Below are 18,467 nucleotides of genomic sequence, written 5' to 3' on the forward strand. Positions count from 1 at the left end.
CTGTGGGAGCAGCAGGGGCTTCTCTGGGAGAGGAGACACATGGAAAATAGGGAAGGGCATCCTCTCAGCAATTCCACAAAGTTTCCCTTCAAAGGAGCGAGCTCAGAGAGGTCCAACAGCCCCTTAGCTGTGCCCACGGGGCAGCAGAGGTGCCAAAGGTGGCAGTGCAAGTCACCCTGCCAGTAACTGGGCAGCACTGACAGTCCAAAGGGAATTCCTGTCCTTGCCCAAGTCAGTTCAGTTGATTTGGATGGGGAGATGAATTCCTCCTCCAAGTCCTCCTCTGTGCAGTCTGTCACTGTTGCCCACAGTCTGTGTTTTGTTTTGCTTACAGAAGGGCCAAAGGTAAAACCTTGAGGAGACAAAGAGCAGACCCTAATCTGTCTATTTAAATAACTTCAATGATCTCCTCCTTCAGTGAGGAGATCACTGAATTTCTTTTTTGGAGGAAATCCTAATTGACTTTGGTTTTATACAGCTTGAGTTAATCCAAAATCTGTCTCTTCAGGCCACTTTCTAGCCTTGCCTAGATCATAACATACCTTTTTCCCCCCCTTTATTCTTTCTCTTTGCTGGTAAGGAAATGAAAGAAGTCGAGATGATGTGGGAGGAGCTCAGTGAAGAGCATTTGGAAAGTTCCTTGCTCTCACCTTTGAAATGAGGAGAGCATTGCCCAACAGGCAGAGGATGGAACTGGTGCAGATGCCTTGTGAGGAATATCGGGAATTCAGATCTGTAGAAGCTGGGTGAGTGCTGAGGTGTAACTGGGAGATGCACAACAGAGATTCTCCCCACAAAGGGAAGAGGCAGTTTCTCCTATTCCTGGGGAATATTGGGATGGCTGTTAGTGCTGTTACCACTGTGACTCTCAGCCCAGGGCTCAGGCACCACCAGCAATTATTTCTGCCAGGTTATGGGGATTGCTGAATGCCTCCTTTGCTGCTCAGTGAGGATCAGCACTCTCAGTTCTGCTGAAAATAATTTCATTGGGAACTATGAGGCATAAGAATAAGGAGACCGATTTTTACAAGGACACCTCTCCCTCATGAGTGCAGGGTGCAGTCCCAGCACAGCAGGGGCAGCTCTCCCTGGCTGTGCTTTCTCTCAGGACCTGACCGAGCCTCAGAGTTTGGCAGGAAAGGGGCTCCAGTAAAATGTCTCCTTTCTCCTCTTATTGGAGCCCCAGCTGTAGAAAGAACGAAGCAATAAGGTGAAATAATTGTTTAAAATTACTGAAAATGGGTCTCGATCCCAGCCTCAAAACCGAGAGCCACGATCATTGCGTTTGCCTTCTCCTGAAGGCGTGTGAAGTTCCTGCTGTGCCCCAAGCAGATATTTGTGTGTCAGCCTTACAGGCTGAAGTGTTGCAGGTATCTCAGTGGGCAGGAATGGGGTGCCTTGGCTCACCTGCTCCAACATGGATCCAACATCCAGGGATGATTTTCCAGTCACTGTGTGCGTCAGTCCTGGCCCTTAGGACAGGCTCCCAGCTCGGCCCTGGCAGTGATCCGGCAGCTCTGGGACACCAAACGTTTGGAGTGGCCCTGCTGAGCCCTGGCAGTGGGTGCAGGGCTGGAGGCTTCCCTGGGCAGGGTAGGGAATCCCTGCTTGTTCCCAGGCGGGAATTCCCGGGGTGGAGCAGTTAGGAGCCATGGCCGATGGAAAGGGACAGGAGCTGAAGTGAAACAGCTCAGGTGAAAGCAGCAGCTGCCAAGGGAGCTGAGCCAGAAGCAGCCTGGGTGAGGCAGAGGATGGGAATCCTGAAAGGTGAATGTGCCAAGACGTAGCAAAAGGCAGAAAGCAAAAGCCCAAGCAAGCAAAAGACAACATAAACCATGAAGATAAAAAGACTCATTAATTTGCCTTTTAGTAATGAAATAACTACTTTGCCTTCCAGGAGGCCTTTGTTTACCCCTGGGCTTCTCTGTCCTCATCCTGGAATATCTGAAAGGACTTGGGCCAAAGCAGAGCAGTGTTTGAGCTGTCAGGAGCAGCACCTCAGGTTAGATGAGCTGATGGGGCTGGGGAAGTGTCCACAGCCCTCACTCTGGAGGGGCCACAGCGGGTGAGGCGAGGGTGGCCAGGGATGCTGGGATTCAGGCAGCTCTTCCTGTCACACCAAAAATCTTCCCTTAAATCAGAGCTGTTCATTCTCCTGAGATGGGATCGTTACAGTGCCTGCACTTGGTGAAACGGTGTCCGAACAGTATTTCTATCCTCAGATCCTCCAGGTCATTATTCCTGCTCACTGTAAGGGTTGGGATGTAGGTAATTCCTTAGAGATGGAGGTAATCTGCTTGACACGCCCAGCAACCAGGCTGAACATCCCTCACTTTACAGTCTGCCTTGCTCTGAACACAGCCCACTCATCCTCACTGGATGTAGAATGAAGGGGGAATGATGCAGGTCCGGCGGAGTTTTGGGAGCCACGCCCAGACTGCCAGAGGAGCTGTTCCTCAGTGCCACAGGAGTCAGCTGGAGCTCCACAGCCAGGCAGGAGCGGGCTCCTGACCCCAAGCAGGCACAACCAGAGCCTTCCACTGACTTCACAAGGCTCGGGGCAGGCTCTCAGCTGGTTTTCCTTATGGAAAACCCTTGAGGGAAGTGCTCAGGCCTGAAAGTACTTCCCAGTGCTGCTGGATAATCAGCACAGCTGAGCCACAGCAAGGCTCAAGCCGAGTACCCAGGGTATGATCCCATGGCTTTCACTGTGAGTTTAACAGTCAGGGATGGCTTTGTGCAATGGGAGCACAGCTTCCTAGGAGTAGTTGTGTGTGCTGCCAGGGATTCCAACCGGCTCCCGTGGCTGCAGACTTGGCCTCATCCCTGCCTGGAAATCAGGTTGGAAACCAGCCTTTTTCTCCTCTCCTACCACCTCTGATCAGCTCAGCATTTTTCTAAGCAAATCTTACAGTTCTTACCTTGCACACTGCAAAGGGATTGTCTGGATGAGCTGTCTAAATTGTTCCACCATCTTTAAATATTTTGATAATACAATGTTACATTGCTGGGATAGCAAGGTATTGCAGATAGGCTGCATTTTATGGATTCATTTCAGGGGAGGCTTCCTGCCTTCTTCGCCCACGTGTTCTTTGCTAGTCTGAAGCAGTTCTCACAACAGAATGAAATGCGTGAGAAGTCATTCCCTGTCACCATCTGTGGGGATGTCCACAGTCAATTCCACGATCCTATGAAACAAATAAATTGGGCATTTTCTGGTCTCGGAACCGGAATCTTAAGTCCTGTGGGGTTTTTTTGGGGTTTTTTTTTTGGTGGTGGTGAAGGTGAGGAGGGCTCAGGGACAAAGTCCCCCCCACTTGGCACTTGTGTGTCCCATCTGGGCAGGCCTAGGGCTGTGGAACCGGGACTTCAGCGCTGCGCTGTGGGAGTGCGGAAGGAGGCTCGCCCAGCCTCGAGCGCAGAGCCCAAGTGCCGCATTTTGGGGCCCGGGCACCGATCCCAAATCCGTGTGCGAGCGCCCGAAGCACGGAGCGCTGGCCCGGCGCTGTCCGGGCCCGGCTCCGGGGCTGCGAGCGGCGCTCAGGCGCTCCCGCGTGGGGCTCCGCGGCGGAGCCGCAGCTCCGGCCGAGGCTCTTCCCGGAGCCGCGACACTCGTGGGGCCTCTCCCCGGTGCCGATGGGGCGGCGGGTGCCGAGCCGGGAGCGGCGCTGGGGGGCTCGTGGGGCCGGCGTTGGGGGCTCGGAACCGGCCCCGCCGCGGTCTCCGGTGCTGGAGGCGCCGGGGCCGTTCCGGGCGGGCCGGGCGGTGCCGGGGCGGGGGCGGTGCGGGAGCCGCGGTGTCCGCTCCGGGCCGGGCGGGTCCCGGCCGGGCCGCCTCAGGTGCGCGGGGCGGGGCCGGGCAGGTGCGCGGGGCCCCAGGGCGGCTGCGCGGGGCGGGCCCGAGGCGATTTAAACCCCGGGAGCGGCGCCTGCCGCCATTTGCTCCCTCAGTGCGCGGTGGGGCGGCAGCGGCCGGGCCGGGCTCCCCGGCGGGGCCCAGGTGATGCGCGGGAGCCTCGGCTTCCCCCCCTGCTTCTCTCTTCACCTTGTTTTCTCCCTTCCTCTCTCCGCCTTACCTCTCTCCCCTCCCTGCTGCCCGAAAAGCCCCCATTTCTCTCCCCCCTTGCTCTCCTCTTCCTCCCCCGCACACCTGGTCTTCCCCTGTCCCTCCCCTCCCTGCACACCTCGATCCTCCGCTCCATCTCTCCTCCTTCCTCCTCCTTACCCCACTGTCTTTCTCCTCCTGAACCCCCCTTCCCTCCGGTCGCTGTCCCGTCCTACGTACCCCGACCCCATCCCAGCCCTGTATCCTTCCCTCTCCTTCTCCCGGCACCCAGCCCGACCGCCCCCCCATTCCCCTTCTGCCTTTCCTACCTGCACCTCCCTCCCCCTCTTCCCTACAAACGCCGACCCCGCTTCTGTTCCTCCTTCTCATTCTCCTTCCACCTTCTCTGCCCCTCCTGACCCAATCTCCTGATCTCTCACCTCCCTCTGCCCTCTCTATTCCCCCATTCCAATCTCTGTGCCCGCTCCTGACACCTCCTGTCACCTCCCTCTGCCCTCTCCATTCCCCCATTCCGTCTCTGTCCCTGTGTCCCCTCCTGACCTCTCCTCTGGCTGCCCTCTGCCTCCCTGTACTCTCTCTGTCCCTCTGTCCCCTGTTCCCCTCCCTGTGTCCCGCAGCCGCGGGGTTCGGGGCGCCGCACAATAAAGCCCCGAGGGCCGGAGCCGGCGCCCCTGGTTTGGTTGAAAAGGGTCGGGACCCGCTGTGGGTCCCCCCTTGCAGATGCCAACACTGCCCCACACTGCCGGGTTCGGCTGTCCCTGCATCACACTGGGGTCAGGGCGGGCCCCTCCTCAGGAGGGGTCCTGGGCTGGGCTGGGTTAGCGAGGGGGGGAGTGGGGGTTAGGGGGGGGCCCTCATTAGGAGGGGTCCCGGGGGGGGGGCTGGGGAGGTGGGGGGGCGGAGGGAGGGCGGGGGGTGGGCGGGGGGGCCCCCTCCGGAGGAGGGGGTCCCGGGGGGGGTTGGGGCGGGCCCCCTCCGGAGGGGGGGGTCCGGGGTGGGAGGGGCTGGGGGGGTTAGCCCCCCCCTTAGCCCCTCCCACCCGGGACCCTCCCCTCCGGACGGGGTCCGGCCCGGCCCCTCCTCGGGACCCCCTCCTCCGGACAGGGGCCCCGCCGGGGGGGGGGGGGGGGGGGGGGGGGGGTCAGGAAGGGGGGAGATGCTGTTGTTGCGCACAAATGTACAATCGCGGTTCAGAGTGACGTGACCCCTCCTGCTACCCCCCCCCCCCCCCCCCCGCGGGGCCCCTGTCCGGAGGAGGGGGTCCCGAGGAGGGGCCGGGCCAGACCCCGTCCGGAGGGGAGGGTCCGGGATGGGCGGGGCCAAGGGGGGCTAACCCCCCCAGCCCCTCCCACCCCGGACCCCCCCCTCCGGAGGGGGCCCGCCCCAACCCCCCCCGGGACCCCCTCCTCCGGAGGGGGCCCCCCCGCCCTCCCTCCGCCCCCCCACCTCCCCAGCCCCCCCCCCGGGACCCCTCCTAATGAGGGGCCCCCCCTAACCCCCACTCCCCCCCTCGCTAACCCAGCCCAGCCCAGGACCCCTCCTGAGGAGGGGCCCGCCCTGACCCCAGTGTGATGCAGGGACAGCCGAACCCGGCAGTGTGGGGCAGTGTTGGCATCTGCAAGGGGGGACCCACAGCGGGTCCCGACCCTTTTCAACCGAGACAGGGGCGCCGGCTCCGGCCCTCGGGGCTTTATTGTGCGGCGCCCCGAACCCCGCGGCTGCGGGACACAGGGAGGGGAACAGGGGACAGAGGGACAGAGAGAGTACAGGGAGGCAGAGGGCAGCGAGAGGAGAGGTCAGGAGGGGACACAGAGGGAACGGGGGAACAGAGAGGGCAGCGGTTCAGGAAGGGAGAGGGAGCGGGGTGAGAAGGAAGAAGGAGGGGTAGATTGGAGGGTCGGGGTGTGCAGGGAGAGGACAGAAAGGAGCAGTTGAAGGGAGGGAAGGACAGATTCAGGAGGGGAGACAGAACCGGGTAAGGCGCAGGAGGGGAGAAAGAAGGGGCAGAGTGGGGGGTCAGGGTGTGTAGGGGGACAAGGACAGGACGGAAGGGGTGTTCAGGAGCGGAGAGGGAGCGGCGTGAGGGAGAAAAGAGGGATAAGAAGGGGAGACCTGGGGAGACCGGTCCGGCCGCTGCCGCCTCACCGCGCACTGAGGGAGCAAATGGCGGCGGGCGCCGCTCCCGGGGTTTAAATCGCCTCGGGCCCGCCCCGCGCAGCCGCCCTGGGGCCCCGCGCACCTGCCCGGCCCCGCCCCGCGCACCTGAGGCGGCCCCGCTGGGACCCGCCCCATTCCCCGCACCTGCCCGGCCCCGCCCTTGTCCCTCCCTTGTCCCTCCCTTGTCCCTCCCTTGTCCATCCCGCCTCGCCCTTGTCCCGTCCCGGCCGCGCTGTCCCGGTCCGTCTCTCGGCGGGAGCGCTCCGAGCCCGGGGCGCTGCGGCGGGGCCGGGCCGGGAGCCGGAGATTCGCGCCGGCTCCTGCCGGTGTCGGCCGCGGTCCCGGGCGGTGCCGCCTCTCCCCGGCGGGCGGGCGCGGTCCGGGACCGGAGGACCGAGACCAGATCGGGTTGGATCGGCACCGCGGCGTGCGGGAGGAGCCGCTCCGGGCGGGCGCTGGAGCCGAGTCCGGCGCTGCCGCTCCCGCTCCGGCCGCGGGGAGCCGGAGCCGGGGCAGCCCCCGGGGTCCCAAACGCGGGGTCCGGGCTCGGCTCTGAGCCCCGAAACCGTCCCGGGCCGAGCCCCAAAGGCGGCACCGCGGCTCCGCCGCCCGCCCCGGAGGCAGCTCCGAGTCGCTGCTCCTGGGCTCCCCCGGGGCCGGGCGAGCCCCGCACTGCCGGACTGTGCCCGGGGCCGAGCGGCTGCGACTGACGCGGGGCCGGACGAGCCCGGTTTGCGCAGCGAAGCGCGGGATCGGGGCTGGACTGGAGCCCTCCAAACGCAGCCCTCAGCCTCTCTTGGTGACGCCCAAGAACCGATCCAGTGAGTCTGGTTCCGAGCTCCCAAAATACAGCCCAGCGTCTCTGAGCCCGAAGCTGCAGGGCTCGGTCTGTTCCGAGCCCCCAAAGGCAGCGCTGGGGGTCTCTGTGAGCCCCAGAGCTGACCCGGGGTGGCCGAACCCAGCCGGCAGCTCCGCGCCAGCAGCGGCTCCCTCACTTCCCACCCTCGAAGCGGGAGTGGGAAGGGAATCGGAAACAAGACTCAGGCCAGGCCGTGAGATCACAACAGTTTAGTAATGAAAACCGAGAAATACATACAAACGGAACAGAAATGACAGTACATGTTACTAATGGTAGCAACAGGGGTAATAACCATGATGAAGCGAGAATAAAACAAATTTTGTTATATATACACAATTTACAAATTTTATTAAAAGCAATGTCATTAATCCCTGATGCCTATCAGGACAAACTGGTATTTGGAAAGTCATTTGTTGTCCAGCAGAAGACTTCTTCAAAGAAACCGAAGAAGTTGTCATTGCTGATCAAAAAACTTTCCTGAAATACCAGGGGTGAAATTTCAGCCATTTTAAAAGTCAGGTGCTGCCTTCAGTTGTGTTTCTGCCATAGCAGAGAGACTTCTGGTTTTGCCAGAATGCCCCAGCTTATTTTGAAAGGTGGAATATTTTGTGAACATGGTGAGTTCTGATTTGTGCCTGCATCGTGGCAGTGTAGATTTCAATGTGGAACCTTTAAATCTATGGGATTGAATTGTCAGCCATTTATAAAAATGTATGGAAGACCAGTGTGCCTGACCTGCATTTTTCTGTTCAGCTGCATTTCCTTGTAATTTGATCCAATCCGAGTATTTGTACTTGGATGCCTGTTGCATAACGCTTGTGTCCAATTGGAAAGTCTCCAAGAGAGGAGCTCCTCTTTTGCCTCTGGACAAAAGTGCTGTTGGAGTGCCTCAGCCAGCAAACCTGCGTGCTGGACTGCTGCTTCCTGGGAGAAGAGCCCCTCTTTGTTTGGGGGCTTATTCCATCAGGTTGTGAGCCTGGAGTTGAATTCCTGACCTCTGAGGAGCTCGCAGGAAGTGCCCACTGTTCTCTGAGCCCCCCCGTGTGTGAATATGGGCTGTTAACCCTGCAGTAATAAATGTGCCAATGTGGTGTCTTTGGAACAGGCTGCAGAATGTGCTGGGAAATTGTTCATCTTCCACTCTTCTCTGCCAACTGCGGAAGCACCAGGGAAGCTGAAAAACAGAGATGACAAAAAACTGCTCAATACAGATAAGGAAAGGGTATTTTCGGCTCTGAGCGAAGACACCTGCATGTCTCTAATAGGGCATTGATCTTTATTAAATTACTTTCACACAGCATGGACTGCAAGAAGTTGTATAAAAAGGTGTCGCTGCTGGACCCTGCCCTGTACCTTCATTTTTGTACTCAAATGACATTACTTATATGGCAGTTGCTAATGCTGTGGCATTACTTGTGACCTCTCTATTCAAGAGCAGTTCTCTATTGCTAAACCTCACTGTCCCCTCTGGGGACTGTAGGACTTTTTATAACTTTAATAACTTATTCTGTCATGTCTGATAGATGTCCCTAAGAACCACAGGTATGCTGGTGCTACAGCTGCCAGCAGCACTGCCAGGCTGCCCTGGCTGCAGAAGGTGTTGTGTGCCTTTTGTGCACAGAGAAGGCGCCTCTTCAACAGTAGCTTTTTCTTTCCAAAACTGCTCGAGAGCCAGCCTGCACAGCACAGCAGCATTCCAGCCAGCTTCTTACAACCAGCACTGTCAGAGAGTTCACTGAATTCTCCAGCTGATGGCTGATTTACACACAGTGATCTACACGTGATCAATGTCTTATATTCCCTCTGAAGCCAAATGCCAACACGTTCTGAGCACCTTGTCAGTGCAGGTGTTGAATCCTTCACTGAATTCACAGGGTGCAACATAATCCAAGGACTCTAAGCCTGTTCCAGAATGGAAAGACATGACAAGGTCTAGACAGGCAGTGCAAATCAGACTGGAGGCATTATGCATTTAATACAAGTGGAAAGAAGAAACTCATCAGGCTTTTTATCTTCCAGGAGAGCATGCTCAAAAGAAATCTTCATTTACTTGTGGCAAATGAAATACTCATCAGCTCAGTGATTCCGAGCCTTATCCTCCCCTTGCTCTGGAAGTGCTACAAGTGAGAAATTAACTGCCAACTACTAAAAGGATTAAAAGCTTTTCATCTCTAGTCACCATTTCTATATGGTCCAAATCCCAGTGACTACGAAAATGACCTGCTGTTTTTACAGTCTAATGGGGTGTGTGGGACTCACTCCAGTACTTTGAAGTCTCATCTCTGTCCCCACAAGGACATAGACCCAGATTTGGGAGCGTGCAGACCTGCACTACTCTGCCTTACCTGTACAACCTTTGTCAATCCATTACTGCTGAAATTCAACCTTCAGATGAGCAGGGGCAGTGTTGTTCTTCATGGAGGACAAGTGCAGAGGTGAAGTTCCTGGTCCATTAACCTCAGTTAAAACATACCATCAGCTGCTTGTTAACAACATGGACATCAGACTTTGCTGGCAAAGGTGGCCAATGCAGACAGCTCTAATCTAACACTCACTACAGCAACTATTCATTTTTTCCTTAGTTATTGAGCTATTTCTGTTTTGATGAGAAGAACCAAGAAACCTCCATCACCTGCCACTACATTCCTCAGTCAGTGAAGTCTTGAGCAGCACCCCAGCTTCTGCAAACTGATACAGAGGCACTTCAGATCCAGTTGTTTTTGACCCTCCTCTTCCCTTTAGCCTAAGTGTATGTTAAGTGCAGCCCATTCTCTGAACTACCGGTATTGGGCATATAATTAAAAGGAGCAAATGAAATTAACGTTTTCTACTCATTGAAAAACAAGAAAATATTCTTCCCTGGCACAAAAGCAAGGTCCTAAGTAAAGTGTCTACTTTTCAAATAACAACATAACTAAGGCAAAAATCACAAAAAAGGTGTCCCTACTAATGCATTTACCTTCTCTCAGATGCGTTCCATATAGCCTGTGGCAGACTTCACCAATGACCAGATAAACATCACATTTAAAACTCCCCTTCCCCAAATCCAGTCACTCTCCAGATGGGCACATACGACAGAAGAAGAAACAAGCTATAAACAACAGGCAGTTTCCACTGGCACTACGGCAATCCCCTGCTAAACACAACCAAAGCCAGGGAGTTCCCCAGCCTGTCAAAATCTTCAAAATCAAAAGAACAGTTCCTGTCTACAATAGCACAAAGGAAACCAGTTAGCAATTCCAAAACTTCAAGGACAATAAACCCACAGAATATTAAGAAAGATGTTTAAACATCAGCTTTGATAAACATGTTTAATAATCTGCTACTTTACAGGACAGTTATCTAAAAGCTGGGCTTCAAGAGAAACATTCAGACTAAACACCAGTTTTTCAAAACTCACACCTAAGACCTTGAGACATCAAAAGCCAGGTTTGTTCAGCCTACCAAGAACTGCACAAGAAGCTCAGAGTTGTGGTTTTGCTAAGAACGGACATTGTACATAGGGAAGGGGGTCACTGTCTTTCCACAGTGCACTGGAGCAGCAAGATCCATTCTCAAATGTGTGCAACAGCCGCAGGCAAAGGCAGCACTCAATTCCATCAGTGCTCCTGTTTCCGGGATCGCACACTCACACCTCCTCCCTCCAGTGAGGGCTCTGGGACTGCTCTGCCGTGACACTGCTCTTCCCTCCCACAGAACAAGGTGGTACAGACACACACGGGGGGAAGATCCCCACTCAAGGAACAACCCAGACCTGTGCACAGCTTCTGGGCTGCACATAAATGCACAACCTTGGTGCTTTCCAGGAAGGACAACACACAGCTGCACAGAATTATCACTCTCCCCTCTACTGACGTGACAGGTGAGTGCATATATACCACAAATTAAAAATTAACCTTTTCCTATTCCCAGGAATAACTTGGGAAATTTAAACCAAATAAGAAAAAATAGAATTCTATTTATTTAATTTGCTCCTTGGTTTCAGAGAAGTTAAAATAGGTGTCAATACAGACACATCAATTTTTCTTCCATAGAACAGCAAGAGTCTGCTGTGGCCATGCAATTCAGAACTGCATTTCATGCCCGCTCCATATTAATGCAAGTCAGTCCAAACCCAAACCTCCAAAAACAGGAGGAATCCATGTTTTGGAGAAAATGAAGTCTCCACCTTGCAAGGTTCCTAAGTGGAGAGCACGGGGGTCATTTCCATCCTACTGTGGTGTGAAGGGCTGGTGCTCTCTGCTCTGAGTTCAGTGCTGCCCATGCAGGACATGGCCCGCTGAGGGGCTGTGCCAGAGTGCAAGGCCGACTGTCTGGAACGGCGTGCACCAAAAACAATTGTAAAAGTCATGGAGCTTGAGTCCCCAGAGGAATTCACTGTAGGAAAAACAAGTCTACGGGGAAGATTCCCAGACAAGGCGTAGGCAGGGGAAGCAGCCGTCACCTCCTCAGCGGGTGGGGAAGCCCCCTCGATGCGTCCCTCCACGGCCCCCTCTGAAGCCGCCCCGCTCACCGCGGAAGTTGGTTCTGTTCCTCTCCCTGCCCCTTTCTCCCCGTCCTGCTGAAGTCCCTCCTCTTCCTCCTCCCCTGGGAGCACCCCCACCCCGGTCAGACTTGGACTTGGGCGGCGGGGACTTGGGCCGCAGCCTCTCGATCTCCTCAGTGCAGCCGGTCAGGTGGGAATTGGGAGCCGTGAAATACGAGGAATACGTTTCCGCGTTGAAGTTGCTGTTTGTGAGGGTTGGTCCCACTGTCAGCCAACCTCGGGAACAAAACCACAGTCAGCAGAAACAACAACAAACATCAGGCTTCAAGGCTACAGCTAAATTTCTCCCAGTAAATGAACACTTAAGTGGCAGGGAGAAACGCTCACCTACACATCAGCGGCACTGAACAGAATGAAAAGTCACCTCTAGAGTTGGTGCAAAGTTAAGATTTTAACTGGATTATTTCTAAGAGCTTGTTTTCCTTTTTCTTTTTTAATTTTTTATTACACATGGCTGTGGCAACATTCACACTGTGCTTTCACAAACCCCTACTCCTTCTTCTTACTTGTCCTTACACCACAACAGTGTTTTTAAAAAATACAGAAGTTCAACCAGAGCAACCTGATTCTGTGAGACACTGACATACAGGAATCCACTGGCAGCAGCACTGAAGGAATACCTGAACTCTGTCCTGATCCATGTATTTCTTGCATTTTGCATCATGCCTGATGCAGCACCCATTGTGAGATACTGCAACTTCAGACACTGGCAAAAGCATTACACTCATAGGGGTTGAAAATCAGTTGGAGAAAGAAATTACTTTTCTGAGAAGCGTAAACATATAGGAGAAAAGGAATCTCAACTGGATTTTGCTATGCTCACTGATGAATTAAACACATGGATAGGCAAATATATTGGTTAACAAAAATCTCTCTTCTGGAAAAATTACAGAACTTTTAGTTCTCATAAACTTTCTAAACAACAGTACTGTGACTGACACTTCTATCTCCTTCAGATCTGCTGTCTGACCTGTGACATACATCTGGAAACCTCTTTAGGACCCTGAAATGAATTACTGCTAGATCAAAAACACCACAGCAGTTACCTGGTCGAATTGTGCTGTCTCTCCCGAAGAGGTGAAGCCGCCGTCGCCCAAGGCAGAAATGCTCAATGATGTGAAAAATCTCCACAGGTTTCTCTATGTTGCCGATTTCAGGCTCCTCAGTGATGATGAGGTCGATGTCAACGTTGGCATGGATGAAGTCCCCGTCGGTGCTGCGGCGCACGGTGCCCTTGATGCCCATGAGGCAGTGCTCCTGCAGACACACAGAGCTGTCACGTGGCACACCTACTGCTGTGCCAGGTGAGCACAAGGGACAGCAAGGGCAGCCCTAGGCACATCCCACTCCTGCAGGAGACAAAAGTCTGAAACATGAACTAGAGCAGAAAAACTGGAGCTACCAAAGGAGCCAGCTGAGAACAAAGCAGAGCAGTACTTTAAGCTGAAGCTTGATAAACTACACTATGAGGTGGTAAAACTCAAATCAAGGTCAGCTACGTGGACTTCTTCAATTACAGAACTTTAGGCTGGAAAGGCTGAGAAGTCTCCACAAGGCAAAAGAGAAAAATGTGATGGCAAGAGCAAAGAATAGTTATTAATTATGATTAATACCTGTCTTAGCATTCTGATCCTAACTTTATTCATATAACAATTTAAAAAGTTTTCAGTCATGAAACAGACAGTGGAAATAAGACGTACTTTTCCATACTGTACCTCTGTTGATAAAGTGACCCTCAGAACTCCCCTCAGATTCCTTTCTAGAAGATATTACTGCATAAAACCCCACAACTTCTATCACACTCTCAGGCAGCTCATCAGCATTAGAAGTGTTCTTGAGCTGTAAGATGCATTGTTTCCTTCCTTCTACAACACTGCAGACCCATTTAAGTGAGTGATATGTGGCACCCATGAATGAGGATTGTTCCAGGATGAAAAGAGGCTCCTACATACTCATTTCAGAGCTCTGCTTCTGGGAATATCAACCTCAGATGAGTCATGTTCCCCAGGATCAAATGCTCTGACTCACTAAGGGCCCCCAGATGGCTCAGGAAACAGTCACAGATGAGCATGTAATCATTCCTGAATTTTGGAAAGGGTTTGTAGAGTTAGTGGGTAAACATGAAAGGTATAGCATCAGACCTATCAAATCTATGCAGATGGTACTGCACTCATGCAGCACGGGTTTGGACCTACAATTTACCTAAGTGAGAGGCAGACTACTGCTAAGCAAATCACCCACCAAGCCAAGACTCCTCAGTTTAGAACTATCCCTAACATTTTACTTCCATACCACACGGTATGTCACCCACAAATACTGGGATTCTCTGACAGGTGGCACAACACTGAGCATCCATGGAGAGATGCCTCAGCCAAACAGAACAGAACACTGCTCTAAGCACTGGCAAACACAGCTTGCAACAGTGTTTGTTTGTTCAGAGCAAACTCACTCCATTTTCAGTGTTTATCACAAACAGTGACCTCAGCTCAACTCTCGCTCAATAAACACAGGAATTCCCCCATACCAGGAACTATTTTTCTCTGCTAAAAAGAGACATAAAGTCCCCTCAGATCCTCCTGTGTTAGCTTTAACCTTGCCCTCATGAGCAAACTGCACATATTTGCAATACTATATGCAATAAACACACAATATTTATACTTATAAATATTTATAACTAATACAACACACTTTCAAACAAACTTCAGATTAATGTAAATCCAAGTTAAAGAAAGATTCCAGATATCCTAAAGGGAAGTTTATACTCCTAACAATGGCCAATTTGAGACAGACTTGAGGATGTTTAATGCTAATGAATGATTAATGAATGAGGAAGGAGTCCTGATGTTCACTGACAACTTGAAACTAATAAATTGCCAATCAGCTCTCTGTACTCAGTAAAACTTGCAGCTACATTCACGTATACCCAAACCAATTATTTATGAGTCCCATTTACATTTCTCTAAGTTTCTGATCAACAGACATTTGAGTTGCAAACCACAACACTTTCTCTGCAACTCCTTCAATACACATCCTCCACAAAGCATCTTAAAAAAAAAGGTTGGTTTAAACCAAGCTGGCCCATTCTGTCACTTGTATTATGCATTCACCTCCAAGAAGGCAGGAGAGCCTCTGGTTCCCCCAGACCTCTCTCTGGTCCAAGCTCTGGGTGCACACCTCGTGTGCATTTAGAAACAATAGACAATCTTCTATACTTATTTTTTATTAATAGATTCAGTTAAAATCTACAGATTTAAAAGACTTATTTTGACATTGACTTTAGTCAAATTCTATTGCTAAGTTTAGTTAGCAATAGAAGTTCCATAAACTTTAGTTCCATAAGTTCCACATTTTTAGTTCCATAAAATTTACTTTGCAGAACAGAACTTGCAAGTCCTCCTGTTGGCTTTCTCACAAGCCTGAACAAACACTGGGTGCTGTCATCAGCACAGAGAGCAGAATGGAAACAGAGGAAGAATGGAGCTAATCCTTTACCTTGGTTCTTTGGAAGACAGCCTTGGGGTCTAGAGTCTTCGTCTTGCCAGGGTTGTTCTTATTTGTTTTAATCCAGCAAATGTCCTCACATCTTCTGTAACCCCATTTGCGTAGACACTAAATGTTATAAACAAGTAAAACAGTTAATGTACACAAAAACATCAAGTGACCTGAACTGAACATTCACTTAGGCCCTTGACTTTTCTTATTCAAGGACTGTCCAGCTACTATAAATCTGTCTATGACCAAATCCAATCTATCTGGCCAACTTCAGACCGAAAAACAGCCAAAGCAAACAGATCAGTATCACAGGCTGCCCTTAAACAGTTGTCTGTGAATTATTTTCATGGAAACACTGCTTGAACTAAATTAAGAATGTTTCAGCAGAGCAGGAGCCAATTGGGAATTCTTAGTGCAGCATCCCCAACACAAGCAGAATTTCCCTGGCATGCAGAAAGATGACAATTGTATCTCCATTTATCAAACAGCAGGACCTTTCTCCTACTGTGAACATTTCTGACAGAAAACTACTGAGACTTCTGTTAAAAAAGCTGTAACTTGGCAACCTGCTTCTCTGTCAACACAGAGAGATCAAAACCACAACCCCAAGGAATTATGCTTCCTCACATAGGCCATGAGTCAGCTGGACATTTACAGTATCTAAACAGTTAATGCCATTTAAAATCACATATCCTCTAACACAGTAACAAAACATCTCTCAGTAGTTAGGGCAGAGAATTCTATACAGGGAAAAGTCAAAGACAAAAATAAACTCTTAAGCCTGTCCCTGATAAATTAAATTAAAACAGCATCTTACCACTCGGCCAAGATCCAGACCCTCGCCTGAGCCGCACCACAGAAACACAAATGACCTTGGGGCTGCAATTTCTTCAATTTCCAATTTCATGATCTAGTAATAATAAGTGCAATAGAAGCATTTCTGAATTAAATACAAATCACCAGTTGCATCAGGAAGAATACTAAGTCTTCAGGCATAGTCACAGAAACCATCAGGAAGCACAAACGGAGGCCCAAAGGAAGCAGGAAACTGATTCCTTGTTTTGCTTTGCTTGTGTGCATGCTTTTGCTTTCCCCATTAAATGATCTTTGTCTCAAGGTTTGAGTTTTCCAGCTTTTACCCTTCCAGTTCTCTCCCTGATCCCACTGGTGGGGGGTGAACACGTGGCTGCCTGGGGCTGGGCTGCTGGCTGGCATGAAACCATCTCAAACAGAAATTCTATCTGCGTAAGAAATTCTAGACTTAAAAGACCAATACAACCCACATGATCTTCTCCTCAAATCTCTACTTCATTTTATCATTCCACTGGCAGCAAAAATATTTAATACAGAAGCGACAGTACTGTTTCTTTTCCTCTCTGTAAGTACTTATATGAAAGTTGTGAAGACGTTCTAAAAATCTCAGCTTAATTCCTATCACTAAATAGGAAAGACATTCTCGCCATTTTCACTTTCAGGAAAAGCAGCTAGAATTTATGAGAACAGAGGTTCAACAATGGCAAATGAGTAACATTCAACATGAAGTAACTTCGGATGCAAAGCATCTGTTAGTCATCACAAGTTGAAATGATTAATCTCTAACTTGCTAACACATCAAATCAAGCTTCATTCAATGCTATTCCAAAGAAAAATAATGCAGTAGGACCCATTCTAAGAAGAAGTATCTCCACACTAGGAGGATGGGTCCTGCCTCCTCCCACACTCCAGTTTTTCTGTTAGGATGGAATGTTTTTTCTCTGGGCACCACTGCCAGGCATCATTTTTGAATAAATACAAGAAAAAAAACTTCCACAAATGAGGTTTATCTATTTTGTTAAGTTTCTAGGGATTATTACTGGTTTGACCATCACAATTTCCTACCCAATCAATACTTGGAGAATGGAGGAATGTCTCTAAAGTAAACTAATCTGCACTTTTTATGAGAAGACCAGCATGCTAAAAAGCATGCCTTAATAATCTCAAGAATTTCAAGAAACAAGGGAATCTTTTCAATGGACATTCAGTATTTTAACAGATAAAAATCAGAGAACTCAGTGAAGGTAAGGGCAGAGAGAAAACCCATTATTACTAGGTTCAAGTTTTCAGCCAGGCTCAGAGAGAACAAAAAGTTGTATTTACTAAATTAAACCCTTAAACTATTTGCTTAAACAAATGTATGAAACATTCTTCACAGCAAAACAGGTACTTACGTCATCCCAGGTCCAGCATTTTTCATTGGCAGTAATGCCAGTCTCTCGGTAATATTCTTCCAGTGGTGGCTCCAGGAGAATCACATCAAATTTGGACTTCAGTTCCCTAATATCAAAGGCTTCCAAGTCTGCTTGCAAATACCTGTTTAAACAGAAGATGCCAGATGCTTGGAGAAGGTGTAACTACACTCCACACAACACTTCTGTGCAGCCAGTTAAGAGCAGGATCTCCTGGGTGGGTTGCACATGTCAAATACTCTAAATCCAGAGGAGATCCATTACACATCCTCACTTAATTGAGGCTGGATGCTATTGCATTGTGGTTTTTAAGTAATCTCAATAAGCAGTTTTTAGGCTTCTAACTTAGCAAGCAGGAAACAGATAACCATGCAGACTGCACAATACCTAGTGCAGTGCAGACTTACTGCTCTTTCTGTACACCCATGGACTATAATAGGAAGAAACATAAACATTTAAGAAGCACTCACTGCCTGGCTAACTGGGAAAGTGGCATATTTTTAGAATTATTCCAAAGATTCTAAGTACTGGAAACATTGTTACTTTTTATGTAGTATACATGTATTTCTCTATTCTTGTACCAAGCAAAATTCTCCCCGTCAATGATTCTATTAAATACATGCTCACACATGCTCTTATGACTCTCCTTCACACCTTCACACCACTCACTGCTCTATCACTATCAAAAAATTACACCGCCCTCCCCTAAATTCCTTTAACCTTAGTAAAGCTGATCAACAGACCATCACCTTCCCATTCCCAAAAAGTGTGTGGAAAAGATTCTATGTGTAGATAGCAGCATTTGACCACTGGTTTTCCCCATTTTGTACTTTATGACCAAAACATGCCTAGCTTAAAAGAGCAGGTTGAAGTTCTGCAGTCTGCACTCAGTTGTCCAGACAACTATTTAATAGGATTTTATGTGACTCTCATTAAACAAGGTGGATTTTTGTGGTACAGATCAATATTACTGCACATGACAAGCACACAGTTAAGTTCAGAGAGGTCTGAATCCTTGGAGTAACACACTGCACACTGAGGCTGAGTCTGACATTCAGCAAAAACAAGGACAAATGACTTTCAGTCAGCCTAAACATTTTTGTCTTAAACTCCAAAATAACAA

The 18,467-nt window shown here is 50.4% G+C and overlaps 1 protein-coding gene across 2 annotated transcripts in view; it reads right to left on the bottom strand.

The window, feature by feature from the left end:
- Positions 1 to 10,378: 10,378 nt before the first annotated feature.
- The window catches only part of METTL14 (methyltransferase 14, N6-adenosine-methyltransferase non-catalytic subunit), a 61,874-nt gene continuing 53,785 nt past the window's right edge, over positions 10,379 to 18,467 (bottom strand). For both annotated transcript variants that reach the window (XM_072928813.1, XM_030272034.4), the window contains 5 exons: positions 17,327 to 17,468; positions 15,937 to 16,029; positions 15,120 to 15,236; positions 12,674 to 12,884; positions 10,379 to 11,843 (listed from right to left, as the gene is read on the bottom strand). In XM_072928813.1, the coding sequence (XP_072784914.1) occupies positions 11,530 to 11,843; positions 12,674 to 12,884; positions 15,120 to 15,236; positions 15,937 to 16,029; positions 17,327 to 17,468 (877 nt within the window). In that variant the 3' untranslated portion in view covers positions 10,379 to 11,529. The remainder of the gene's footprint in view (positions 11,844 to 12,673; positions 12,885 to 15,119; positions 15,237 to 15,936; positions 16,030 to 17,326; positions 17,469 to 18,467) is intronic.

The sequence above is a fragment of the Taeniopygia guttata genome, chromosome 4 (genome assembly GCF_048771995.1).
Source record: "Taeniopygia guttata chromosome 4, bTaeGut7.mat, whole genome shotgun sequence".
Taxonomy (NCBI): domain Eukaryota; kingdom Metazoa; phylum Chordata; class Aves; order Passeriformes; family Estrildidae; genus Taeniopygia; species Taeniopygia guttata.